The sequence below is a fragment of the Phyllostomus hastatus genome, unplaced genomic scaffold (genome assembly GCF_019186645.2).
Source record: "Phyllostomus hastatus isolate PE091 unplaced genomic scaffold, TTU_PhHast_1.1 phas_scaffold_385, whole genome shotgun sequence".
NCBI lineage: Eukaryota > Metazoa > Chordata > Mammalia > Chiroptera > Phyllostomidae > Phyllostomus > Phyllostomus hastatus.
The window spans coordinates 13,397,011-13,424,983 of NW_025334026.1; the positions used below are offsets into that span (position 1 = coordinate 13,397,011).

The following is a 27,973-nucleotide window of genomic DNA, read 5'->3' on the forward strand; positions in this document are numbered from 1 at the left end:
CTGTAACATTATACATGGGGGCGGGGGCAGGGCTGGGATTTGAAATGGGACCAACCTAGCAGGTAAAGAGTAAGTATGCCCTTGGAGTCTGCCCGTGCGGTCATGGCCTGGGTGCTGGGGAGGAAGGTAGGGTTAGCAGACTGATGACAGGAACTCCTAGTTATACACAGAAGAGAAGGGACATGGGGACACAAGCCTTCAACTGAACAGCCACAGCTCCCACAGGAGATTTGACTTTTGTCTTTTTTCAGTTGTGTCTGTAGCCTAAAGAAACCCTGTTGAAACATGCCACAGTTGGCACCAAAGGGAGTTGAGCAATCAGAGGTTAAAAATACCAAATGCCAGAGATGAGTGTTTCATAATGTATTAATTTGCTATGAAAATTCATAATCACATTAATTTTTATATGACACTTGTTTATTATAGAAAAATCGGAAAGTACTGAAAAGCAAAAAAAGAAGCAAAACTATTCTTACCATCAAGACTGTGGTAAGACTATTGTTACCAAAACTATTTTACTATCCTTCACATGAAAATGTACAGGATCAGGCCCTAGCTGGTGTAGCTCAGTGGATTGAGTGCGGACTGCGAACCAGGGGGACGCGGGTTCAATTCCCAGTCAGGGTACATGCCTGGGTTGCAGGCCAGGTCCCCAGTAGGGGATGCACAAGAGGCAACCACATATTGATATTTCTCACCCTCTCTCCTTCCCTTCCCCTCTCTCTAAAAATAAATAAATTAAAAAAGAAAATACACAGGATCAAAAAGTGAAAGATGAATGGATCACAGACTTCAGTGTAAAACACAAAACTATAAAACTCCAGAAAATAACACAGGAGAAAACCTAGGTGACCTCTGAGTATGGTGATGACTTCTTAGACGCAACACCAAACACATAGCTATTTAAAAAAAAACTGACAAGCTGGAGTTCAATAAAATTAAAAACTTTTGCTCTGCAAAGAACAGTATCAAGAGAATGAGTAGATAAGCCATAAACTGGGGTGAAATGTTTGCAAAAGGCACACCTGACAAAGGACCACCATCCAAAGTATATAAACACCTCAATAATAAGAAAACAAACAACCCAATTGAAAAATGGGGCACCCCCCAAAATAAGATGGCAAATAAGCATATAAAAAGATGCTCCACTTTGTATGTTGTCAGGGAAATGCAAATCAAAAAAATTAGACACTACTACATACCTACTGGAATGGCCCAAAGCCAGCAGAGTGGCAACACCAAACGCTGGTGAGGATGTGGAGCAATAGGGACTCTCATTCATTGCTGGCGGGAACGCTAAGTGGTGCAGCCACTTTGGAACACAGTTCGGCAGTTTCTAACAGAGTTGAGCATACTCTTACCATATGATTCAGCAGTGGTGCTCCTTGGTTTTTACCCAAAGAAGCTGAAAACTTATTTCTACTCAAAAACCTACACATGGTTGGTTATAGCAACTTTATTCATAAATGCCCCAAACTGGAAGCAACCAAGATATCCTTCAGGAGATGAACAGATAAATCAGTTGTGGTACATCCTGACAATGGAATATTACTGAGCGTTAAAAAGAAATGAGCTATCAAGACATGAAAAGACATGGAGGAACCTTAAATACATATTATCAAGTGGAAACAGCCAATCTGAAGGTTACATACTCTCTGATTCCCACTGAATGACATTCTCGGGAAGGCAGAGCTGCGGGAGAGTAAGAAGACGAGAGGGTGCCGGGGGCGCGGGCAGGAGGATGGGGTGGGAGGGACAGGTGGTAGACAGAAGATTTTTAGGTCAGTGAGAGTGTTCTGGATGACACTGCAACGGTGGACACATAACATTATACATTTGCCCAAGCCCACAGACTATACACAGCACAAGTGAACCGTAATATAAACTATAAACTTTGGGTGATTATGATGCATTAATGTAGGTTCATCGAGTGTAACAAATATATCCCTCTGGTGGGGGATTTTGATACAGGGGAGGCTGTGTGTGTGTGTTGGAGAGTGGTAAGGGGTGTAAGGGAAGTCTCTGTATTTTCCAGTCAATTTTGCTGTGAACCTAAAACTGCTGTAAAAAGAATAAGGTCTTAATTAAAAAAATAATAAAGTAAAAGAAGTTTCTAATTTCAGAAACTCTTAGGCAAATGGGAGAGAGAGATTACATAGGAAAAAAGACCTAAAGGAATTCTATTTTGGACGACAAGGCAGGCTCGCTGCCTGGGCTGACCTTCCCACTGAAGACTGACGATATTGGGGAAATATTCTTTAAAACTTTGAAGGCATTCATGAACTAACAAGAGAACAAGGAATCCTCAGGCCAGAGACTGAGCAAACACAGATTCTTGGAGAGTAAAGGGAATACTGGGATGATGGAGCTTGGGGAAAGGGGCTTTGCCGGACCCGAGCTTTGATCTTCTGGGCCTCCAGGGCCAGGTGGCGCACGGAGGCAGGACAGAGGCAAGGCTCCGGTCTGCCCAAGTGGGAGAGTCTAGCGGAGAAGCCAAAAGGCTGGCTCCTCCCTCGTTAGTTTGGGGGAACTAACGGTAAACTGGGAACAGCACATCTGTACCCCTGCACTGAAGGAGTCCTCCCCGAGGACTACACAGAAAATCTGCTGCCTCAGACCACTGTCATGATCAGAGGGAGGAAAAAATTGGACCCATGAGCTAGTTCTCAAGGGGCTCTGCCTGGAATTTGAAAAACCTTGAGCTGAGATTTTAAAGTGATCCCTATAGAAGCAAATGCCAGTTCTCTCTGGAGGAACCTGCCTTCATTAGACTTCCAACAATTCCCACAAATAAAATGCCAAGGAAAATGAGCAGCTCGCAGTGAGAAATAACTAAACACAGAAAAAAACTACATAGCATGAACAAAATTTAACAAAAACAACAGATGCCAGAAACAGATCACTTAAGGGCTTTAGATAACAGAAATGTAAAAAATAATATATGAAGCCACTATGTGTAGTATGTCTAAATAAATAAGAGACCATTCAAAAATACATGCAGGGCACAAGACATTATAAGGAATGCAGCCCTGGTTGGTATGGCTCAGTGGATTGAGCACTGGACTGCAAACTAAAAAGGTCACAGGTTCGATTCCCAGTCAGGGCACATGCCTGGGTTTGGGGTGGGGTCCCCAGTTGGGATGTGTGAAAAGCAACTGATTGATATATCTCTTGCACATCCACGTTTCTTTCCCTCTCTCTCTCCCTCCCTTCCCCTCTCTCTAAAAATAAATAAATAAAATCTTTAAAAGAGAGAAAAAGGAATGCCACTCAGATTAGAGCCAGCTGAGGAGGTAACAAGTAAAGCCAGATCTAATAACATTAACACAGAATGAAGCAGAGACAAAGAGGTAGAAAAAAAATGAAACAGCACTTTAAAGTGAGAGGGGGGATAATGTGAGAAAGTCTAACACACTTCTAACCAAAGCGTCAGAGGGAAAGACAGACTGGAGGCGCGGAGACCGTATTTGAAAAAACAGTGAGAACTTTTCATAGCTAATGAAGGATATTAACCCACAGGTCTAAAGAGTCCAAAGAATTCCACCTAGACACGCACTGAGACCTTTAAAGTGTCCAGATACAAAAACACAGATCAGCTTCAAAGGGGTACTGGTGAGTCTGACTACAGACTACATTGAAATGAAAGCTGAAAGTCAGTGGAAGCATAGCATGAATAGTATCTTCCACGTGATGACAGAAAATAACTGTCATAACCAAGATTCTAAATGCAGAGAAAATATGTTCCATGAATGAGGGTGAAATAAAGACATTCTCAAACAACTAAAAATAGCCGGTGGCCACCAATAAACTTCTTCACTAAAGGAAGTTCTAAAGGAAATTGTTCAGGCAGAGAGAAAGTTATCTCAGATGGAAGATATGAGATGTAAGAAGAAATGAAAAATACAGAATAAAACAATTAAGATAAAATATTGGGTTGGCCAAAAAGTTCATTTAGTTTTTTCTGTACAATGGCTCTAGTAGTGCTATCATTGTCTTGAATTTCATTCAAAACAATTTTGATAGGTTGTATTGTGACAGCTGTCGTATCAGCGTGCACTAAAAAAAGAAACTTATCAAAAATGGTGAATTTTTGTGCAGCCACTTTAATATTAAATATGCAACATTTTGGGCATATAATTCCAAGAAAAATAAAAATACAACTGAAACGTAAGAAAAGATGTAAGCTGTGTACAGAGATGGTGCTGTGATTGATTGAACGTGTCAAAAGTAGTTTCCAAAGTTTCTTGGTACTATTATTTTGGCCAAATAACTCTTTGCTGTGGGGCTGTCTGATGCTTTGGAAGGTGTTCAGTCGCACCCCTGGCCTCTACCCACTAGAAGCCGATAGTGGGAGATGGCCGACATGCTCAAAATATCCAAATCAACCAAATTATTGGTGAAAATAAAAACTGTGTTTTTTATTTTACGGAAAACCATATAGACTTTTTGGCCAACCTAATATCTTATAGGATTTAAAAAGAAAAAAGAACCAAGAGTACACTACACGGTAGTGACACGTAAGCTGAGAAGGAGCGGAGTTAGAATGTTCTTCGGTCACCATGCCATACAGGAGACTGACAAAGACACAAACTTTAGATCTTGATAAGCTAAACATGCATTTTGTCATTATTAGATAGCATACCAAAAAATAAAATACAAGAGCAGAGATTGTTTTACTCTCCCACTGGCAACTAGAGAAAAATTGAATGAGAAAAAATAATCCAACAGAAGACACGGTGAGAGAAACAGAAACGGGTGGGAAAAGGGCACAAGTAAGATGGAGACGTAAATCTGAACACATCATGCATTCGAGTAAATGTAGGTGGAGCACATGCACAGCAGAAAGACAAAGACCGCCGTCTTTACCAAATCAACGACAAAATCCAACTAATTGCTATTTACAAGTGATATTTTTGGGACATATGAATGTAGAAAAGTCAAAAATAAAAGGATGGAAAAAGACACACCAGGCAAATGCTAACAAAAAGGAGAGAGACCTAAGCTCTACGTAGTGTTCAGGGATACAACAGAGAGCTCTCCAGTACCCAGTGGGGAGGTCTGGGGACAACTCACAGCCTTGTTCCGATGAACCGACCTTGTGACTAGGCAAAGCCGCTTCCCTCTCCGGGCCTGTAGCCCCTCGTCTGTAATGGGCAGACAGGACCACACAGCTGCTAACATGTTGTGAGTGCACAGATGCGGGTGAGAGCTTGAAGGAAAGGGCTCAAGTTGCAGTCCCCCACTGCAAGAGGAGGTGAGGGCCAAGGGACACACTGAAATCAACTTGCAGATTCCTTCAAAATGCACATCACCTCCCACCCGTACACATACTCATTGGGTATCAGAATCTAGAGGCATCCTGATGCGTGCATAAGAACACTCTTTCCAATCGATTCTGATGTTGTCACCTTCCTCCTCCCTCGGCCCAGGGCACTGAGAATCCCGACACTGAAAAGAAAAAGCCCCAGCACTGAGAAGTGGGAATGCTAGTTCTCAGTGTGCGGTGACCCCAACAGGACCAGTTTAAAAAGGAGGTGGGAACTGCGGCAGTGTCACTGCCGAGGGAATCCCAGTGCCTGGAGGACGTTGTGACACAGGGTTCCATTGGCAGAAGCAGCTCCCAGGCCCTAGAACTTCTCTACAGCTTCCAGGGACCCCCGGTAAGACCGCAGGTATCATGGTACTATTTGGGGGCACCCTTGAACCCTCCCTAATGCTGAGAGAAATCCTAAACAAGTTGGAAGAGATGAATCTGTTCCCTTCCCTAGTCGGTGTTCTGTGGCCTCCGGGGAAGACAAAGGCAGCCCGAGCAGCCCCTGCACAAATCTCCAAACTCACCCACATCCTGCTCATGTCACTCAGTTCGTTTTTGTATCTCAGAGAGTCCTTTAGGACCTGGGGAGGAAAGAGAGGAGCCTATGAGAAGAGAGGACACAGGTGACGGCACAGGATGGGTCTCAGGTGGGCTGGAGAGGCTGCTCAGAGAGATGACCCCACCTTTAACCAGCAACCAAAAGGCCAGGGGAAAGGGGCAGCTGCCCGCTCAGTGCGGGAGTGGACAGCGGCCTCTGTGGCCCAGGCCATCACATGCTCCCCATGTGGGCCCCTGGCCCTCTGGCCACCCCCTGTAGCCCCAGGAACTCACGTTCGCATGTCCATCTCGCAGGAGTTTGTGGAACACGTGGCAGAACTTCCAGCAGAGCACGGCATTGCTGGACAGGGGCAGCCGGTTGACAACAGACCAAAAGGTCTGCGCCCCCTTCTCATGGTGGGTGCCCAGTATGCATGGTGAGGGAGGGTCAGGGAAAACAAAGGCACCGGCCCTGCCTCGGGCAACCAGCCAGTCAAGCCTGCAACAGGCTTCTGCGAAGGGTTGTGTAATTGTTTGGGGCAGTGGCCCTACCTAGGAGGGGACACTGCTTATAACTAAGACGCCACAGATCTGTACATTTATCGGGCAATTTTTTTGACAGATGGCAATGAACTGACTCATCCCAATCAAGTACATTTTGTTAGATCATTTCCCCAGAGATGGAAATATCTCTTGGGAGGGATGTCTCTTGGGAAGGGGTGCCGGTGCACCTTTCGAGGGCAGAGAATGTGGTCAGTAGCACCCGACTCCTGTCCACGGGGCACTCTGCTCTTTCGCTGAATGCAGCAGGCTTTGTGTACAATGCCTTTTCCCTAAACTCAAAATGACTCTGATACCCCGACTCTTCGGTAAACCTTCCTGGCCTCATCCAAGGGTGCTTTCGTCTCCTAACAATCTGAAATCCCTGTATGTGGAATCCTGGGGCCACTTCCTCCCCAAATTCGACTCCGAATGGCACCCACTGCCCAGGGACCGCCCGCCACAGTGTGTGTGTCATAACTGCCCACCTGGCCCCACGTGCCTCTGAGTCAGCGCTCCAGACCTCTGCGAACAGTGAACCTCTTTGGGGTGAGCAGAGGGCGCCCACATTTTTGTTGTCACTGTCTGTTTAAACAGCCTCACACACCCAGGAACCGGGCATCATCCAAAGCAGCTCTTTGCTTCCAAGGTTAGATTCTTTATCGAGGCTCACGTGCCATTTAGGGCAGAAAGACGTGCCTCAGGCCACAAACTGTGTGACTCACCCAGACACACGTTGTTTTTCTTCTGAGCTAGAAGATACCATAAAGTTGCTTCCCTAGCCTGAAATCTGCATTTTGAGAGCGGTGGGCTTGAACATAGACTTTTGGATCTGGGAGCTGAAATCAGCTTTTGGTCTTGCGTTTCTGAAATAGCTTATGTTTTCACCTAAAACACAGCCCCTTGGACTAGAAAAGAGCCAAGAGGAGAGATGGTGGCACCCTCCCCTCTCTTGCGATGACCTCTCTCACGCTGACTGGAGTTCCTCTCCCCGAGGGCAGTGTGCCGGAACAGAGGCCGGAGCAGGTGTGCCGCTAGTTCTGACTTCGAGAGAGGCAAGAAGACTTTTCCGTCCTTCTTTGACTGTATAAGCCTTTTAATGTCCCTATTATGTGCCAGGCACTGTAAAAGGCACTCAGGGGTATAAAGAAAAATAAGACTCAGTCCCCAGCCTCTAGAAGTGGTGGGGGCTAGGGGGACAACCTGTTCACCAGTTAGGTGCCTGGGATAAACGAATGTCTGACAGTATTTCTAAAGTCAAAGGCATTAGGGTGACTGACGCTCTTTAAAAGAATAGAGAAAGAATGAATTGTGATAATCATTAACTGGTCTTTACAACTCTACCGTAAGGAGTTGATCTTTTCAGCATTTATCTACCACTTAAAAATTGAGAATCAGCCCTGGCTGATGTAGCTCAGTGGATTGAGAACCAAAGGGTCACAGGTTCAATTCCAGTCAGGGCACATGCCTGGGTTGCGGGCCAGGTCCCTAGTAGGGGGCATGTGAGAGGCAACCACACATTGATGTTTCTCTCCCTCTCTTTCTCCCTCACCCTCTCTCTAAAAGATAAATAAATAAAATCATAAAAGAAAAGAGAGAGGCACAGAATGTTAAGAGCTGGAACATAAGACCTTTGAAATCTTCTTCAACCAACCCTCTCATCTGACAGACAAGGGAACTAAGTCCAGAGGGAGCCAGAGAGCTCCAGAGGCGGGATCCTGGACCCTTCCTCCAGTACCCCTTCTTCGCCCCAGGTGGCCCCCTGGTCCTCTCTGTGCCAGTGCCCCATCTGGAGGAGCACACTGGCCTATGACAACTGTCTCTCTCTTACTTCATATCTTGTGTCAGACTGATCACAAATCCTTAGCAGGTAATGGCAAGGATTAGGACTAGGTAATTCTGAGAAAAATCAAGTGGGTTTTCCTTGGTTTGGCTTTCTTGATGCAGTAAAGCAAAGGGACTATGTCTCCCTGGGAATAAAGGGGCCAGGTCGAGCTGGCCCACCGTCGGGCAGGCTTCTGGGGTACCAGGGAGCGACTCTGCAGCCCCCATCCCGCGGCAAAGCTCTGATTCCACACGAAGCATCTTCCCACTGAAGACAAGCTGTTTTCCCTCCTCTGAAGCGCAGTGCATGCTGTGAGCAACCCTTCCTGCGGGCCTGCCCGTTCTGGACATGTAACCTAGGGGGTTTCCTCCAGGGGCTGAGGTGGGTTGGCGTCAACACACACTGTTCAGGACCGACTGGCTGTGGTGCGGCTGCCAGGACGAGCCCAGGCAAGAAGGAGCTGCCCATCCCAGGCGGAAGCCCAGCCTCTACTCGCCCTGACGGGTGTCCTGCCCCACCCCGGGCACACACACAGATCAAGGCTCAACCCCACTGGCAGCCTCTCCTTTGACTTTGGGGGATTCCGCCCTCCAGCTCCTGGACTCTGTACCTCAGGGGCAGATCCCCAGGGATCCCCCAGCCACAGTGCTGCCTGCACTTCTCTCCAAAGCCACAGACCCATGACAGTGCTCATCTGGGGCACTGCCAACTCAGCGCTGAAAACCTCCGAGTGACTGGTTCCCTAAACCTCCTTGAGGCCCCTGTCTTCTCCCCTTCTGGGTTAGGGTGAACTCTGTGTTGGCGTAAGGCCAACCACGGAAGCTGAGACGTTTGTTTTGCTTCTGTGCTCAGAAAAGATTATCATGTCCCCAAAGGGGTGGCCAGGGTGGCCCTACAGGCAACGTGTGGGACTTGGAGTGACTTTACGGCACAGGTGGAAACCTCTCTGGCAGCCCCAGCTGGGTGGCTCCATGGGTTGCAGCATCAGCCTGTACACCAAAAAGAGACTGCAGGTTCGATTCCCAGTTGGGGAGTGTACAGGAGGCAACCGATTAATGTTTCTCTCCTTCTCTCTTCCTAAAATCAATAAACATATCCTCCAGTGAGGATTTTTTTAAAAAGAAAAGAAAGAAGAAAATCCCTCTGACGTCCTGAGGAAGCATCCCCAAAGAAAGGACTTGGCAGCCCGGAGAGCTGAAGTCCTAGGAGGGGAGTGGGATCTCTGTAAGCTCGAAGGACTGGGCTAGACGGCCACACTGGCGCCTTCCGCCCTGATGGGCCTTGGTCTCTGGGGCCAGCTGCTGCCAACGGACACTGCTCAACCCTGCGGGGGCCTGGCCTGCGTGGGGGTTCCCCTTCCTGCAGCTGAGCAAGGACACTTCACCCTGACCTCAGTCCCCACAATTTGACCCCCCTCAGGGTTGGTCTTCAAGCAACATCCAAAAGGATATTTCTGGCGTGTTTTTCCTTTACAGCCACTTCCTGCGTATTAATGGCCTTATTGATGCTGACAGTCTGAAAAACAAGAGGGAGGGGAAGGGAAAGGGAGGATGAGATGAATAAGCTTCAGAGAGTGGCAGAGACCCTCCCAGAGGCCCCACCCCTTTCTCCCCCTCCAGTAACTCCTCTCCCCCTCTCCGCAGACCCTTCTGCCCCACTGTCCCAGGGCTTGGCCCCCAGCGGTGGGGGCAGGGGGGGGCAGAGGTGGGCAGTGCTCCCAGGCCAGCTGGCCCAGACTGTCCTAAGGCAGTGGGCTGTGCTGCCTGGCATTGGCTGTGCCCAGCTGCTGCGCCCGCCTGCCACTCTTCACTTGGCACAACAACATGGCAATTAAAGCCCGCACAAAGGGATGCTTTTTCATCCCCCAGGGAAACATTATTTCTCTGGGAGGAGGAGGAAGCAGCGCTGAGATCAGGGAGTGACTGTGGCCCAAAGACCATCCAGCCACCCCTCACCACCAGAGCCTTCCCCCGAGTCTCCTTCCCTCGCTGGCCTGGGCCACTCTGGTCTTGTTTCCCCACTCTCCGGCACTTTGCAGCACCTAACCAAATCCCCTTTTATTCCCTTACTTACATCGAAGGACATTAAAAATATGTACTCCTTTCCTGTTATTTTAAAAAGCAGCTCTTTTTAATTTAGCAAAGCACATATACATATGAATAGAACTACAGAAGCACACACAGGATCATATCACACAGGCTGTTTTTATAAGTATAGCTTTCTCCTGTTTGTGTTCTCCTCTGCTTCCCTTCCACAGACATCCCTGTACCCCAACCCACGTCAATAACCTGTTGTGCACCCCCAACACACTCACCCCCACACACTGAAGGGGTTAATTTTGCCCCCTACAAATGGTTCTACAAAAACCAAACTGCCACATACAGACTTTTTTCACTGTGTTTTTCTCGCTTGAAAAGATCTCATGAAAAATTCACCAAGTGGAATGGCAAAACTCTAGTTCATTCTTTAAAAAGACAACATCATATTCCATGGTGTGGGTGGATGTGGTTTATACAAGCTTTCCCATGTTGGACAGCAATTTATTTTCAGTTTTTTTAATCACTGTAAACTATTTTAGTAAACATCCTTGTATATATATACTTATTAATTGATGTTTTTATTTCCAAGGGATAGAGTTCTAGGAGTGAGATTACTAGGTCAATTTTTTTTTAAAACTTTTCATTATGGAAAAGTCCAAACACAGATAAGTATGAAGACTAGCATAATAGGCCCTCATATCATAAGGCCCCAGAACCAACCATCACAAACCTTTAGCCAAACATGCTTCTTTATGGATGAGGGGCTGTGAAGATTTTGTGTCAATATTTTAGGGGCTGCAGGTTCAACTCTGCTGCTGTAGCGCAAAAGCAGCCTCAGTGATACTAAAGAAAATGTAACTGAATGAGTGCGGCTGTGTTCCAATAAAACTTCATCTAAAACCCAGGTGGTGGTCCGGATTTGGCTGTGCCTGTAGTGTGCTGACCCTTGCTTTAAACCATCAGCCATGGACACCCTTGACCCCCCTAGATTATCTTAAGTAAATTCCCAGGTGTTATGCCATTTTCACAGTATATATTCAGTATGACTCTCTAAGGAAAAAGGACTCTTTAAAAATATTACAAATCACACTGAAAATTGTAAGGACAATTCCTTAATGACACCAAATGCTTGTTGCTCACATTTCCCTATTGTATCAAAACAACAAAGCTTTCTTGCAGTCACTCTAATTAGGATGCAAACAAGGGTGCCATCTTGCTTTCTAAAAAGGCTCTAACAGTTCATCTTTCCACTGACAATGTACGAAAGCACCCCCACCAACAACAGCGGTTATCGTCTCTTACCGTTTCGTTGCTCTCATGGGCGTATGACAGTGATCACTACTTTCATTTGTATTTCCTGCTCTTATATGTTATGATTGTTGACTGCCTTACATAGTTAAGTATGTCCATCTTATCTTTTATACCTTCTCTGTTTATTTAAGGTTTCTTCTACCCCTTATATTTTCTTCTAAGTGTTTTATTGTTTGCTTTTTCATATTTGAGTCTTTACCTGGAAAAAATACATACATACATACATATGTACATGTACTTATGATGAGGTCTGTCCAGAAAAAGTCCAGCCATTATTAATATGAGAACAATTTGCACAACATTGATGTAACCTGGCAGCCAAGGAGAGTGGACTGGAGTGTGCATGCGTGAGCAGTGAAGACCTCACTGTACTAGCCAGTGGGGGCAGTAGATGCTGCTGAGTGAGCATAGCTACTCTGTGGCCAGTATATTCAAAATGACTGAGTGAGTGAGTAGAGCAATGAATCTGCATCATATTTTGTGTTAAGCTTGAACATTCCTCCACAGAAACTATTCAGATGATTCAGAAGGCTGCAGCTACGTGCAACTGATGATTGGCAGCTTCATCATGACAATGTGCCTGCTTATGCATCACATCTCAAGCAGAGGTTTTGGTGAAACATCAAATTACTCAGGTGACTCAGCCCCCCAACAGCCCAGAATTAGCATCCTCTGACTTCTGGCTTTTCCCAAAACTAAAATCACCTTTGAAAGGGAAGAGATTTCAGATTGTCGATGAGATTCAGGAAAATATGATAGGGCACCTGATGGTGATTGCAAGAACTGTGTGAGGTCCCAAGATGCCTACTTCAAAGGGGACTGAGGTGTCATTGTCCTATGTACAGTGTTTTTTGTATCTGGTATCTTCTTCAGTAAATGTCTCTATCTTTCATATTACATGACTGGATACCTTCTGGACAGACCTCATATGTGTGTGTGTATATATAGTATAAAATAAGTTATTTCTAGGCTTTACTGAGATATGTTTTTATATCTGGTTTATACAATGTTTGGATGTGTTAAGCCCACTTTTCCACGTTTTTTTCTCCCTACCATATTCAACTATTTAACAGCACAAGCTCTGTTGTGGGTTGAATTGTGTCTCCGCCCCCAAAAAGATATGTTCGAGTCCAAATCTCCCAGTGTCTATGAATGTGACCTCATTTGGAAACAGGGCTTCTGCAGGTGTAACTGGTTAAGATGAGGTCATACTGGGTCAGGGTGGGCCCTAAATCCAATATGATTGATTTATCATAAGAAGAATATGTGAATACAAAATAATGTTGAATGCAAACTTTTATTGTAAAGTGAAATAATAATTTTGAAAAAAGCCACGAGAAGATGGAGGCAGAGGCTTGAGTGATATGTTTACAAGCAGAGGAACACCAAGGAGGACCGCAACCACCAGGAGCTAGGAGAGGCACAGAAGGATGCTTTCCGGAGCTTTTGGAGGGGGCGTGGCCTTGTTTTCACTGAATTTGGACTTCTAGCCTCCTAACTGTGAGAACAAATTTTTGTTTTTTTAACTTTTTAAAAATATATGTTATTGATTATGCTATTACAGTTGTCCCATTTCCTCCCCTTCACTCCCCTCCACCCTGCACACCCCCTCTCACCCACATTCCCCCCCTTTAGTTCATGCCCATGTGTCATAAGTTCTTTGGCCTCTACATTTCCCATACTATTCTTGCCCTCCCCCTATTTTCTACCTACCATCTATGCTACTTATTCTCCACACCTTTTCCCCCTCTCTCTTCCTCCCACTCCCCTGTTGCTAACCCTCCATGTGATCTCCATTTCTGTGGTTCTGTTCCTGTTATAGTTGTTTGCTTAGTTTGTTTTTGTCTTTGTTTTAGGTGTGGTTGTTAATTATTGTGAGTTTGTTGTCATTTTACTATTCGTATTTCTTATCTTCTTTTTCTTAGATAAGTCCCTTCAACATTTCATATAATAAGGGCTTGGTGATGATGAACTCCTTTAACTTGACCTTATCTGAGAAGCACTTTATCTGTCCTTCCATTCTAAATGAAGCTTTGCTGGATAAACAACCCTGGATGCAGGTCCCTGCCCTTCATGACTTGGAATACTTCTTTCCAGCCCGTTCTTGCCTGTAAGGTCTCTTTTGAGAAATCAGCTGACAGTCTGATGGGAACTCCTTTGTAGGTAACTCTCTCCTTTTGTCTTGCTGCTTTTAAGATTCTCTCCTCATCTTTAATCTTGGCTAATGTAATTATGGTGTGCCTTAGTGTGTTCCTCCTTGGGTCCAACTTCTTTGGGACTCTGAGCTTCCTGGACTTCCTGGAAGTCTATTTCCTTTGCCAGTATGGGGAAGTTCTCCTTTATTATTTGTTCAAATAATGTTTCCACTTGTTGCTCTTCCTCTTCCCCTTCTGGTACCCCTATAATTCAGATGTTGGAACATTTAAAGATGTCCTGGAGGTTCCTAAGCCTCTCCTCATTTTTCTGAATTCTTATTTCTTCCTTCTTTTCTGATTGGATGTTTCTTTCTTCCTTCCGGTCCACTCCATTGATTTGAGTGCCAGTTTCCTTTCCATCACTATTGGTTCCCTGTACATTTTCCTTTATTTCACTTAGTGCAGCCTTCATTTTTCCATCTAATTTGGGACCCAATTCAACTAGTTCTGTGAGCATCCTGATTACTAGTGTTTTGAACTGTGCATGACATGCTGACTAATCTCTTCATCACTTAGTTGTATTTTTTCTGGAGCTTTGATCTATTCTTTCATTTGGGCCATTTTTTTTGTCTCGACACACCTGTTAGTAGTGAGGGGCGGAGTCTTAGGTGTTCACCAGGGCGGGGCAACCCATGGTGCTGTGTTGGGGAGGGGTCTGGAAGGCAACAATGGCGCTTGCTCCACTCTCTGCTGACTTTCAGTCACTTCCCGCAATTCCCCCAAGCAAACTGGGCCCTTCTGGTGCTGGTTCCCATGTGGGTGGGCTTGTGTACGTTCTAGGACCCTGTGGGTTTCTCCAGTGGACTCTCCTGTGAGGCTGGGAGTCTCTCCCGGTACCTCAATTCCCACAGGTGTTTTCAATTGGTGTTTCGAGGCTTTATTTCCCCGCGCTGGGACCCTGGGTTGGGCCGTCAGACTCACTCCCCAGTTTTGCCTGGTTTATCTGCATGTGAATATGTGACCACCGGTCCAACAGCCGCCTTGCGCGCTGTGCCCCTCCACAATCTGCCACCTTGCTGCATCTGCCCACTGTTGTTCCGTGTGCCCGGGGTTCCGCCAGCCACAGCTTTGCTGCGACCCCTCTCCGCCCGGCAGCCTGACTCCGCCCTTCCTACCAGTCTGGATGAAGGTGTCTACTTTAACTCCTTGGTTGTCGGACTTCCGTACAGTTCAATTTTGTCAGTCCTGGTTGTTTTTTGTTTTTAAATTGTTGTTGTCCTTATTTTGGTTGTGCGAGGAGGCAGAGTGCATCTACCTACACCTCCATCTTGGCCGGAACTCAAATTTTTGTTGTTTTAAACCACCCAATTTGTGGTGACTTGTTATGGCAGCCCCGGGAGACTAATACGGCATCCTTTTCCCATGAGACTGGGTCCTCCTGAGGACGAGGAGAGTGCGGATGCTTCCTTCCCTCTTCCCTCCAGTACACAACATGGGGCTCTGCTGAGAAGGAATCTTATATGAGAGATGCCACAGGAGAGAAGTAAATTGTTTATTCCCCAGACATCTCTCAGTGAAGTAGTCCATGTATGCTATGGAGGCTGAGAGCTTCCAGCTTCCTCTCAACAAATCCTTCCTTGGGCCCTGTCTCTCAGCGTCTGCTTCCAGGCCCATCCCAGGCCGTTCGCTTTCCTTCAGATTTCCTCGGGTACTTACGGCAGTTCAAATCATGTTTCTCCTGGCTGCAGACGCAGCTCTAGGCAAAGTCACCACCTCTGCTGAGCCCTTAAAGGTTGCCTGCATTCCATAAGAAAGTATAAGGGACATGAACATGTAAAATGACAAGAGACCCAAATCTACTCCGGTGCTGAACTAGATGATGTGGTCAAGTTCTAGTGGGGCTGGTAGAGACACTAGTACAGGCAGAGAGGAAGAAGAGAAAACCCATGTTGGTAGAATATTCTAGAAATGTGGTCAGAGCCTTGAGGGAGGACCTGTGATGGGTGGAATTTACATTTATTCCACAAATATTTGTTTATATTAATCAACCCAAGTGCTCAAGCTTGTGGTCATTTTGGCCTTGCTTGCAAAAAAAAAAAATCCTGAAAATTTCTTTAAGCAATAGGACACCCTGACTTTGTATCTATAGACTGTGTGTGTGTGTGTGTGTGTGGCTGTAAACTGGAAATGTTCTGTGCTCTAAATGTTTAAGGAGGGAGAATCCCCTTGAAATGGTGAAGCTGCTCAGGAAAGACTTCTCAGGGGAAGAAAAGAGCAACTTGTCTTGGGTGCCATTCCCTGCAATGTACCTACTTCTTTTATTTGTGTTGCGTGCAAACTAAGGGGCACTTAGGAGCACACAGAGAGGCTAAGCTGCTTGCCCAAGGTCATACCATTCACTTCCAACTTGGCCAACTGGATCTGCAAGCAAAGCCCTGAACCATGGAAGGGCTTGCAGGCGCTGGGGATAGGTCAGGCACAGGGAGGACAGGCTCCCAGCGGAGGAAGCACAACAAGGAAAGGTAGAACGGAAAGGCCTGGGGCAGGCAGGCAGGTTTGGCTGAAGGGTGGCATCTATACAAGGGAGGAAGGAGGATGAAGCCAGAAGGGGCAATGATGCTGGGTGTGGAAAGCCAGTGGGCCTGGTGGGCAGGAAAAGACAGAAGCTGCTGGAGGAAGACTGACCAGCAGCAGTGTGAGAGCTGGGGCAAAGGAGGACGGGGCCAGGAGGGAGTTGAGGGAGAAAGCTGTTAATAGCAGACATGTGAAAAAGTAAAGGCTTCAACCAAAATGACAGAAGTGAAAATGTTAAGAACCCTGTAGAAGGTAGGAGCTCCCATTCACAGTGGATGCAGCAGAAGGGCGCATCCAAGGTCCTGCAGAGGTTTTAAACCTACACAAGTGGGTTCTAGAATAGAAATGGGGCACGGAGACATCGTAAGCAAAGGACAATGAGGCTGGGAGGACCTGGGGTGAGAAATGGTCATTTTAAAAAGAATGAGGAACTGAACCAGCAGTAGCAGCGGTTGTAACCATCAAGGTAACGGCAGCTGATGAGTGCTTGCTACCAGGCTCTGTGCTAATTAAACATTTTGTATGAATTATCTCATTAAGGCCTTACAACTCTACATTCTATGAGGAGGCGAGCATTACTACTAATCAGCTCCATTTTACAAATACAGAAACCAAGGCTTAGAAAGGCGAACAAACTGCCCGAGGCCACTCCACCAGCCAGTGTGGAGCTGGGACTGAGACCGGCAGTGCGGGCCTATGACTCGGCACGGGTCACGTCCCCACACTAGACACAGCCCTCCACTCCACACAAACAGAACCAGAACCTGAACAGTTCCCCCGGGCTGGAAAATGGGTTAAACTTCACAAGACGCAATGCAGTAGGTACAAAGGAAATCTCCTACATTTAGGTCTAAACTCAGTGGCACAGGGTAAAGAAGCCTCAAAGCAGCGCTTGTGAAAACAGTTTAGGTCTTTTATTTGGCTGCTAACCTGATATAAGCCACATTTTGATATGGCTGATCAAAATGCAAGTCTGAGATCTTATGAATTAAAAGGAGTATAGTGTTCAGAAGGCAGGGGTGGGGAGAGTTCCAATGCACTGTGCAGATCAATTCCCAAGTAAAAACTCTATTTCGTTTTAGGCTCCTTAAAGGGAAACTGACAAAGGAGACCACTTGGAAAAGAAAGTGACCTAGGCTGGGATGCATGCAGGACCTGAAGAAAACTTAGAGGAGTATCAGTCTTCTGAAAGGCGGTCATGTGGGAAAGGATTAACTCCAGAGGATCAAACCTCAACCAATTAGTACAACTACAGGCGGGCCATTTCTGGATAAACTTAAAGGTGCCCACGAAAGACTTCCCCGTTGTTAGAAGCATATAGGCCACAGGGGTCAAACACAAGGCCCGCGGGCCAAATACGGCCCTCCACCTTGTCTTATCCTGCCCGGCACCTTCACCGAGCTCTCACTTAGCTGTTAAGGAGTAGTTACATTTATACAGTCCTAAAATTACATTCGGCCCTTTGAAGGCAACCTTGAGGCTGATGTGTCCCCTGGTGAAAATGAGTTTGACACCCCTGATTATAGGCAGAAGTGAGGCAACCTCTCCTCAGGGTTATTGTGGAAAAGACGGATTGGCTCAGGCTGGATCAGATGACTTCTAGGTTCTTTCCCATGTTTAGACTCTGTAAAGGCCCTCAGGCGATGGAGGGCTTTGGATATCGGCAAGAAATTGTGACCTCATGGATACTAGGGAGCCACAGAAGGCTCTTGGTGGGGGGGGGGGTGGTGTCTTAATACAAATACCCTTCATCCTCCCAAGTTTGAGGAGTTGCTGTTTCAGTGCCCTGATGAAAGAAGGAACAACTTCCGTGTAGACATCTAGAGTCACAGTCCCCAGTACGAGTTCAGGACACTAACAAAACCTAGCACTGGTTTATGCAACAAAGTTTCCTCCCAAACCAACAGCTACAAGTCATTGGCAAGTCCTGCCTGCCCTTGTCAGGTCTGCCCCAGACCCCTTTCTTGCATGTCTGGCAGGCTCACAGGAACACCCACTTACTGAAGCCAATGTGCCCGAAGTTCTCCAACCAACACCTCCCCGAGCAGAGCCCCCAGGAGGCAGCGTCCAGCCTGCGACGGCAGGCCCACTGCCCGGTTTCTGCGGCAAGGCTTTCTGGGCTCAGGGACAGGGCTGAGCCTCAGCATTCTGGGCTCATAGGGGCAAGCTGTGGGTCCTCCAGGGCCCTCGGAATGCCAGGCACAGGGACGTTTCCAGGCAGAAGTTCCGGGGTACGGCGAGTTTCCTCTCCTTATGCAATACTCAGTGCCTGGGATTCCGCCCTGTGGGACAGGCTCTTCCACGCCCTCCTTCATTCCAAATCCCTGCCCATCTTCCCAGCGCAGACCAGATGTTACCTTCCTTTGGACTTGCCAGGCTACTCTGGCCAGTAACCGTTGTTTCTTCTTTTTTCTTGAATTCCTATTTCTCTTCATGAGTTTGACACTTAGTATGTTACATTGTCTTACCTCAGAGCAAAGTCCTGAGGGCAAGGACACTGCCTTCTTCCCTTGAGGGCCCACAGTTGCTAAGGCAGGGCATAGAGTCTTAATAAATCATTCAAGACTGCTTGCTTCCCCCCACCCTCTGTAGAGTACCAGGTACATGATTCATGGTCTCTTGAGGAAATCTGCTTCCTCTCCCTTCCCTCCCAGACTCCCTCTGAAGAAAATAATTGGGTTCTGGACTGGGCAATGCCTGGGGGCCCTGCCAGAGCAGAGGGTGGGAAGTTCAGGGCTCAATCTCTCACCTCCGGTCTAGGTTAGAGAACGTCCTCTGAGAATAGGCTGTTTTTCCAGATTTCCCTTGAGTCACACGGGACCCAAGACCACGCAGTGTCCCCCTGAAAGAGCAGCATTGTACACCACTTCCTGACCCAGCCGGCCCTTGTGTCCCAAGCTGGTTCCGGAGAGCCAATTATCAGCAGGCACCACAGGAAGGGTGGCTTTCTCCTAGTCTCCCCACACCCCGCCCCATCTCCATCCTCTGCTCCCTCAGCCAGGCTGCAGCCAACGAATACCCTAGGGCCTTCCTTGCTTCTGCGGGGAGCAGTGCCTGGGCCTGGCCTGTGGGGTCCAGCGCCTGGGCCTGGCCTGTGGGGTCCAGCTGGACACTGTCGGCTCACGCACACAGCTCTTGGCAGAGGCCCAGCACGTGGGCTGCCAGGGCCGAGCTGGCTCGGAAAGGCCCCTTGGGCAAAGGCTCCACGGCAGGGGCAGGAGCAGATGATGTGCCTGAGTGGGGGCGCTGGGTCCTGGGGCAAGGGATGGAGGGGCCCGTGGTCCAGACCAAGTCAAGGAACTCTGAGACCAGGCAGGGCAGAGGGGAAAGATGAAAGATAGAAGGAAGATGAGAGAAATGAAAAGACCAGGGGGAAAGGAGGCTTTTCTCAGCAAAGGCCTCAGTGGCTACCACCAACAGCCTCGACAATGATTGCCCACCGAGGGGGCCGAGTGCTGGCAGCCAGCATCACTAACCCTTACGGCGTCCCTCACCTGCTCAGGTTCGGAAGCTTGACGTAAACGGATTAAGGGAGAGGGTCCCATCAACGCCTGCAGTTTGGTCTCGGCTCTCCTCGTGCCACCCCAGCCTGCATTCCTGCAAAGGCTTCCAGAGGCCATGAGGCAGGCTCAGCCAACACAGGGCTGGAAGAATCTTTTTTCCCAAGTGCCTAATCCTGAGACACAGGGGAGAAAAGGACCCTCTGGGGAGTCAACTCTGGGGAGGAACAAGGATGGCAATGAGGGAGGGTGGGGTGAGATTCGGGAAGAGGCTAATTCGAAAGGCTGCTGTGGCATGTCACGGTAAATATGGGGACAGTTTAATTTCATGACTGGGACCCCAAACCTGGGTCAGGATGACAGAGTTCAGAAGCAAGTTGAGATTCATGAGCTTCAGGGGAAGGGACAAGCAAGGCACAAGACTGGGTGCCTACAGCACATTGTGAGACGCCTCTGGCCTTGCCTGTGCGACTTAGATGCTGGTGCCCGACAGCTAGTCTGTAATTCTCTTCATCAGAAATAATAATAACTGAACAGTCACAGTTGGTGTCAACGGGTTAGCGGCAGCAGCAGCAGAGCCTCTGCCTCCCACTGGCCACTGAACTCAGGCATTTGCTTCTGGTCCTCCCTGTGGCTCTAGAGGGCAGGGATCAACCCCCTATTCTCTGAGTCGAGTTGCCCGAAGTAGCAGAGGCAGTGGCAGGTGGAGCCAGGGTTCAAACCCAGGTCCCTGTCCTCACACTGGCTGCCTTCGGTAACTCCCAGCAGGCTGGCACACTAGCCAACGCCATCCACTCGTCTGCCTTGCTTCCTAACCCGTGACGCTGGGCCCCAGATCTCCATCTACTTATGTTCGCTCCTTAGGGATCTCAGCCAGGCCTTTGGTTTGAACGCTTAACTTCTGCCAGCACGCCCACCTGCCCACTTAATCCTCCCCCATTCTCCCTAGAAGCCATCCTTGACTGCGGCCTTTGCCTCAATGCTCCCATCCAACCCATCAGTAATGCTGTCCTTCCCATCCCCAAGCCCCCGTGCTTCTCCTCATCTCTGCCTCCACTCAAGCCCAAACCACTGTGTCCCCAGTGGGCCACTGAAACAGCCTCCCAAATGGACTGGCCCTCCGCCAGCTGCTCTCCACCCAGCAGTCAGAGTGATCTTTGTAAGCCACTCATGAGGTCACACCACCTGCTCCAAGCCCCCACCACATTCTCCTTCCTATTCATTATGCCCGACCACACGGGCTGCCTTTTTTCACTCTTTCTGTCTCTGACGCTCCTTATACCCTGAAGAGTCTTCCCCCCGTTCTTTGCTAGATTTTCCTCCTTCTTCAAGCTGTTCAAACACCGCCTCCTAGGCAACCTCTCTACTCTAGAGCATCCCTCCGTCCCACGCCCTGCGCTATCTCCATCACAACTCACAACCACCCTGGTTGTTCCTGCGGAGGCCCTCATCACGCCCTGAGACTCCTGTGCTTGTTCATGTGCTCGTTTTTGGCCTCCCGCTAGGCAGTGAGCTCTGGGAGGGCAGGGCCGTGCTCTCGGCCGCGCACGCACACCGTGCCTGGCACGCGATGGGCAGGGACGAAGGAGGGCCTGCTCTGCTCAGCCCTCTCCACGCAGACGTCTTCGGTACCTGGTCTGCTCCACCCTCCTGTCTGTCTCGTCCTTCCTCAAGTCACATTTCTTTCCCTTTCCAGTTGAAAATCTTACTGAGGTTGAAGTATAAGCTACCCTAACTGATGCTATCCAGCTGTTTTCTTTTTTTAAAAAATTATTTTATTGTTGTTCAATTACAGTTGTCTGCATTTACCCCCCACCAGCCACACCTGCCTCCTTCCCTTGCTTCCACCCCCCCCACCTTGGTTTTGTCCATGTGTCCTTTATAGTAGTTCCTGAAAACCCTTCCGCCCATTATCCCCTCCCACTTGCCCTCTGGTTTCCCTCAGATTGTTCCTAATTTCAGTGTCTCTGGTTATATTTTGCTTGCTTTTTTTCTTTTGTTGATTAGGTTCCAGTTAAAGGTGAGATCATATGGTATTTGTCCCTCACTGCCTGGCTTATTAGCATAATCCAGCTATTGTTTCTTACATTTCTTTTCCACCTAATAGTTTTCCACCTAATAGGCTCCATATAATTAAATACTTTGACTTATTTGCATGTTTTTATAAAAGGTATTTGCTATGAACTGAATTGTGTGCCCCTCAAACTGATACGTTGAAACCCTATCCCCATTGTGATGGTATTTGGCAATGGGGCCTTTGGGAGGTGGTACTTAAGGTTAGGTTCAAATGAGGTCATGAGGATGGGGCCCTCACGAGGATGGGGCCCTCACGGTGAGATTAGTGCCCTTATAAAAAGAGACACCAGAAAGTGCTCACTTTCTCTTTTTCTTCACAAGGAGATGGCTGTCCAAAAGTCACAAACATATATAAATTAGCCAGCACCTTGACCTTGGAATTCTCAGCTTCCACAGCTGTGAAAAATAAATTCCTGTTGTTTAAGCCACCCAGCCTACAGTGTTTCATTATGGAAGCCTGAACAGACTAAGATAGTACTTTTTTTTCTTTTAGTATTCTGTGTGCTTTATCTGCTTCATAAGCTGGGGACTAGTGAAATTAGGATCACATCTCCTGCCACCCCCCACTCTAGAGCCCCAACCACCCTCTGGCTTCTGGATAGGTGGTTATTAACCGAACTGTCTGGGTCACACTGATTTCAAAGCATTCAGCAAAAAGGAAGGCACTATACTGCAGTTTGACAACCTGGAGGAGAAGATGGAATAAGAAAGTCGAGAAGATTAAAAAACACCAATCACTTCTGCAACCAGCACGGTGTTTAATCCTGTGTGGGGAGGAGGGTAGTCAGGACAGCGAAGCATCTGGAACCGCTGAAGAAATAAGAACGTTCAAAGTGGAAAACACTGGTGGGAACAAAGTGCCCGCCCACACAGAATGGGTGGACACACAAAACATGGCGCACTCACACAGCGCAGTGCCGTTTAGGCTGCAAGGAAGGAACTTCTGCCGCATGCCACAGCACGGATGAATCTTGAGGACATTATGCAAAGTGCAATAAGTTAGATACAAAAGGAGGGATGGGTGGGCAGGCTGGAGTGGGAACGGAGGGCAGAAAACTGTGCTTGAACAATGATTAAAATAAAATTTAAAAAGAAGTTAGATACAAAAGGATATATACTATTTGTTTCCACTAACACAAGACACCTAGAACAGTCAAACTTACAGAGACAGAGCGGGCATGGTGGGTACCAGCAGCAGGGAGGAGGGGGAGCAGAGAGCCGCTGTTTAATAGGTGCAGAGCCTCAGGTAGGGAAAATGAAACAGGCCTGGGGATGGGCGGGGGTGACTGACTACATGAACAATGCGAGTGTAAATGCTGCTTAGAAGTGGTAAAGTGGTAAATTTTATGGTGCATATATTTTACCACACCCACACACAAAAAGGAGTAAGGAACTGATACGTGTGACAGCATGGATAAAGCTAAAAAATATAACGCTAAGTGAAAGAAGCTAGATTCAAAAGGCCACATACTATGTGGTTCCATTCATATGGCATTCTGGAGAAGTCAGGACTATAAGGATAAAAGATACAGATCAGTGGTTGCCAGAGTGAGGGTGATGGAGGGGTGACTGCAAAGGGGCAGAGGGAATTTTGGGGGGTGATGGACCTACTTCAAATTTTGACTATAATTGTATATGACTTTCAAAACTCACAAAATTGCACACTAACAATGGGCAACAGATGTTCAGTCATCAGAGGAGTGTTTACACAAGACTGTTTTTAAGACCCCACCCCCACCCTATGATCCCATGGTTCTGGGAGGAAGGGAGAGAACTGGGAATAAGCCTGAGAAAAAGCAGTTGGCAAGGCTGGAGGGGGACCCAGCTGAGGTCGGGGTTACCTCTCTCAGCGAAGGTGTTTCAGTTTAGAGCACAGGTGGCAAACATAAGGCCCGTGGGCTGAATCCGGCCCTCCACCTTGTTTTATCCGGCCCGGCACCTTGTTTCTACCCGGCGGCAGCAGCTCGCTTAACTGTTAAGGAATAGTTACATTTACATTTATACAGTCCTAAAATTACATTCAGCCCTTTGAAGGCAACCTCGCAGCTGATGTGGCCCCCGGTGAAAATGAGTTTGATGCCCCTCTAAACTTTAGAGGGAGTCATCAACTGGGTCAGCTGTGTGGGGAGATAAGGACTGAGAATCATCCACTGCCTATGGCAAGGACATCGCTGGTGCCCTGGGAAGAGCTGCTCTAGGTGAATGCTGGAGGAGGCAGAAGGCTGTGTGGGGCGGGTGGGAGAGAACGAGAGGAAAGGAGTGGGAGACAGACTGGACAGAATAGGTGTCCCATTCCTTCCAGGGCCTGGGGCTCAGTGGTGGGGCTCTCGGGACCACAAACAGCTCCTCATCTCTCTCCTTCCCTCCAGGACCTCCCACCAGTGGGTGTCTGCAGTTAGAACTGCAGCTCTACAGCAGGTCCTCCCTCCCCGGACAGACTCAGAGAGACAAGGAGTGCAGACTGGCATGGGGTCTTTCCAGACTGGGAGCAGAGGGACTGCAAAGGCTCTGCCTTTTGTGGAGATAAATACCTATCTTTCCTTCTGTGAAAATGATCCAGGATGTTCTTTAATCCCTAGGGAAGCATTCTCCCTTACTATTAACAAGACCCCTGTCCCATCTGCCCCCTCATTACTAGTCCTAAGGCTCTTCTTATTCAGGGGGGACAAAGTGGGAGAGCTGAGCAAGCAGTCTGTGTCCTGAACCAGTCCTCCGCACACTCTCTGAGAGGCATTCCAGGTCACTCGTGCTGTCGTGCACACCTCATACTCTTGTTTTCTCGGCCACCACACTGGAAGACACCCCCTTCCCCACCAGCTCCATATCCCCACAACTCTCCAAAACTTTTACTACAGACGCCGAATCAGGCTGTTTGGCAAGGGGATGGCCGCTTATAGGAAGGTGGACCCCGTCTTGATCCCTCCTGACCTGGAGAAGAAGCCAGCCAGCTCAGTCCCTCTGCCCTCAGTTATTACAGCTGCTCAGCCAGGTCATCCCGTCACATCCTCAGGCAGAGATCATCCCCCTGCACATTTGTCCCACCTGAAAACCCATGCCCATGTCACCTATGGACTTGAGCAGCCCAGCTTCTCAGGTGGGTCTTGCAGCCACTTTTTTCCTCCATACAGCAGCTGTCCCACCCACACAAGAATGCCTACAACAGCCCTCAGGGTACCCAGGGAGGCCTTCAGAAGGCCCTCAGAAGATCAGACACTTAGACACCAGTTGTCATAGAAAAGAAGCCAGCCCCTCTCCCCTCTCCTCCACCTGCAGGGGGCCGTGGCTTCAGAAAGCACACACTCCCTTGCAGTTCTGCTTTTCTTTTCACAGAGGAAGGCTCGGTTTTGCCTTCCTAGGAACCGAAACTGCAATGCCAAGTACAGGCCTTGCACTGAGAACTCACTAGGGTCACTTTCTGGGCAAGTCACTCTGCCCAGCAAAGTCAGGCCTTAGGCAGGCCTTTTGCAAGGTCCTCGCCTGCCAGATGCACAGCTGGTCGACAAGAGGTGAAACCCTGTGCTGTGTCTTTGAATAAACTTGCTCAACTTCCTCTCCTCCCCTCTACCATGTCTGCTGCCACTCTCCATCACCCAGATTTTTAACTGTGAGGTTAGTTTCGTCTCTTCTCTGCCTGACTGACAGACAGGTGGTCCTCGGGCACAGGAAGCACCCGTTCTCAGGCCCGGTGCCTCTCCTGGAGCCCTACTCCTGAGAGTGTCTTTGTCGAATGAGTGAGGCAGGAGGCACACGCTATATCCAGACAAAGACAAGGTCTGCCCCTTCTCCCTCCCAAACATCCCTCAGATCTCTTCTTGTTCCATGGCTACAGCAAACACACTTATCTTACGTCCATATTGCTGTATGATGGGCCCTTTACTTCCAGTCCCCACCACAAATAACATTTATTAACCAGAAATAAAACAGCAAGAATAACCTTCCTCATGAGTCCTCCCAGCAGAGAAATCTAGAGTGGCTCCCGACTTTGTGAATTCCAAACCCTCCAACATTTTGGGTTGGCCAAAAGTTTTTTTTTTTTTTTTTTTTTTAATAAGATGGCTCCAGTGGCACTTAGTTGTTTTTAACTTCATTCAAAAAAATTGTGTTAGATTGTGTTGGGACAGCTGTTATATCCAAAAAAACACACCAAAATTGGTGAATTTTTGAGTAGCCATTTTAAAACTGAAGATGGGAGAAAATACACAATATTTTTGGCATATTATGCTTTATTATTTCAAGAAAGGTAAAATGCAATTGAAATGCAAAAAAACAGATTTGTGCAGTGTATGGAGAAGGTGCTGTGACTGACTGAATGTATTAAAAGCGGTTTGTGAAGTTTCGTGCTGGAGATCGTTTCACTGGACAATGCTCCGTGGTTGTCGGGTAGACCAGTTGGACATTGATGGCGATCAAATAGAGACACTGAGAATAATCAACAGTCTACCACATGGGAGATGGTCAACATACTCAAAGTATCCAAACCAGTAAAGTTATTGGTGAAAATGAAAAATGGGTCTTCTTTTTTATGGCAATACCCATACAGACTTTTTGGCCAACCCATTAGCTCCAGTGTCACTCCTCTCAACCCTTCAGCTGTATTTCTCTCTTCAGATGGTGGTCTTCACATTACTGTAATCCAATTTTCATGGAATGAAGTTTATAAATAAATAGAGCCCCATCCTACAGAGGGGTGGCTATGTGAAGATACCTTATTTGACTCTAGCAAATAATTTGGAATGTTAAACATTTCCAATATACAGGTTTGGCTCATTCAAATGTGTAAACACCAGGTTTGCTTAAGTAATAATGACAATAGCATTTCTCATTTTCATTTAGCCCTTTATAATATTCAAAGAGCTTTCATAAACACTGCCTTCCTGATGCTGAGAAATCCTTGGGAGGGAGGCAGAGCGAACTTTGTAGATGAACAAGTGGGCTCAGAGAGGCCCGAGACATGGCAGCCAGCGCCCACCACGTGGCAGCTGGTGCCCACCCTTCTCGGTCAGGCACATGTGCTCCACTCACCTAATTTTGATGGCCACAACTGACCTCTTAGCCAAAGCCCACCTGTTTCCTGAACCTCTTCCCTGACCTCAACCTCAACCCACTGGTTGTCTCAAAGGCAAAATTTCTCTCTACCTTATACAATGTCCAACCTGCCCTCCTAGTAGACACTACAATCTTGCAGTATAGTAAGAATGAAAAAGAGAAAGTTTTTCAGAAAACTTGAAGTGGGTATGTAAAGAAGATCCAACCTAAGGCCAAACAACCTCTAAACAAGTTAACCTTCTACTGTTGTCAAGAAAGCAGCATCTCATTGTAGTTGCTCACACACATTCCACCGAACCCTTAATCACAGTTGTGTTCTCTCGAGAGACCTATCCCAGTATGAAGAACAACAGAGACCGTGTGGTGGGACTATGAAGCCCAAGTTCATCACAGGCAGACACTCTGGACAGCACCCGAACAAAGCTCTAGCAGGCAGTGGCCACAGGACCTTACTCTCATCAGAGATATCAGCAGGGTGGGGGGTGTCACTGAGAGGGGAATCTGAGCCCTGAGTGCCAGCCCCCAGACAAACCAGCCAGTCCTGTGTCAGTCAGTGGTGGGATTCACATTGGCTACCTCAAAGCCTCATCAGTTCTGCAGACAGCAGGCTTGGCTGTGGGCGGGGTAAGTAGGACACGGCCGTCTCTTTGGTCAGTGGTTCTAAAACCTGGCTGTGCGTGAATACCTGAGCTCCTAACCCTGTACCCCAGCAGCTTCTACACACCTAACGGATTCCTTTGCTCCATGCCCAGGGTGCATTCACCTGGTCTGGAAAGGAGCCACTGCTCACTGCACGCTAACTCAGGTTGTGGTACAGATGAACATTCTATGTCAGAGTCCGAGAAAATAACTCAGCCACAGAAAAAGCAGGAATGGAGAGGAGAATGAATGAGGGCAAAGAGAAAGGGAACAGTAAGGACAATGAATGGGGAAATACTAAGGAAAAATGAAAAATAAAGAGATTCTTCTCAGCTCGGACAGGCATATCTTGACATAAATATAAATTTGGGGGTGGAGGGGTATGAGTTGACACTAAAGACAAATTAGGATATTATTATTCACTTTATGAAAGAATT

General features: G+C 47.7%; 1 protein-coding gene across 5 annotated transcripts in view; it reads right to left on the reverse strand.

Annotated features, from left to right (window-relative positions):
- Positions 1–27,973, reverse strand: part of HIP1 (huntingtin interacting protein 1) — a 146,330-nt gene that overhangs the window by 39,261 nt on the left and 79,096 nt on the right. For all 5 annotated transcript variants that reach the window (XR_006783481.1, XM_045819422.1, XM_045819423.1 and 2 more), the window contains exons 2-4: positions 9,668–9,731; positions 6,146–6,288; positions 5,839–5,895 (exon numbers count right to left, since the gene is read on the reverse strand). Coding sequence is in view for 4 of the 5 variants with exons in the window: in XM_045819422.1 (XP_045675378.1) it covers positions 5,839–5,895; positions 6,146–6,288; positions 9,668–9,731 (264 nt within the window). In the remaining variant the exon portion in view is untranslated. The remainder of the gene's footprint in view (positions 1–5,838; positions 5,896–6,145; positions 6,289–9,667; positions 9,732–27,973) is intronic.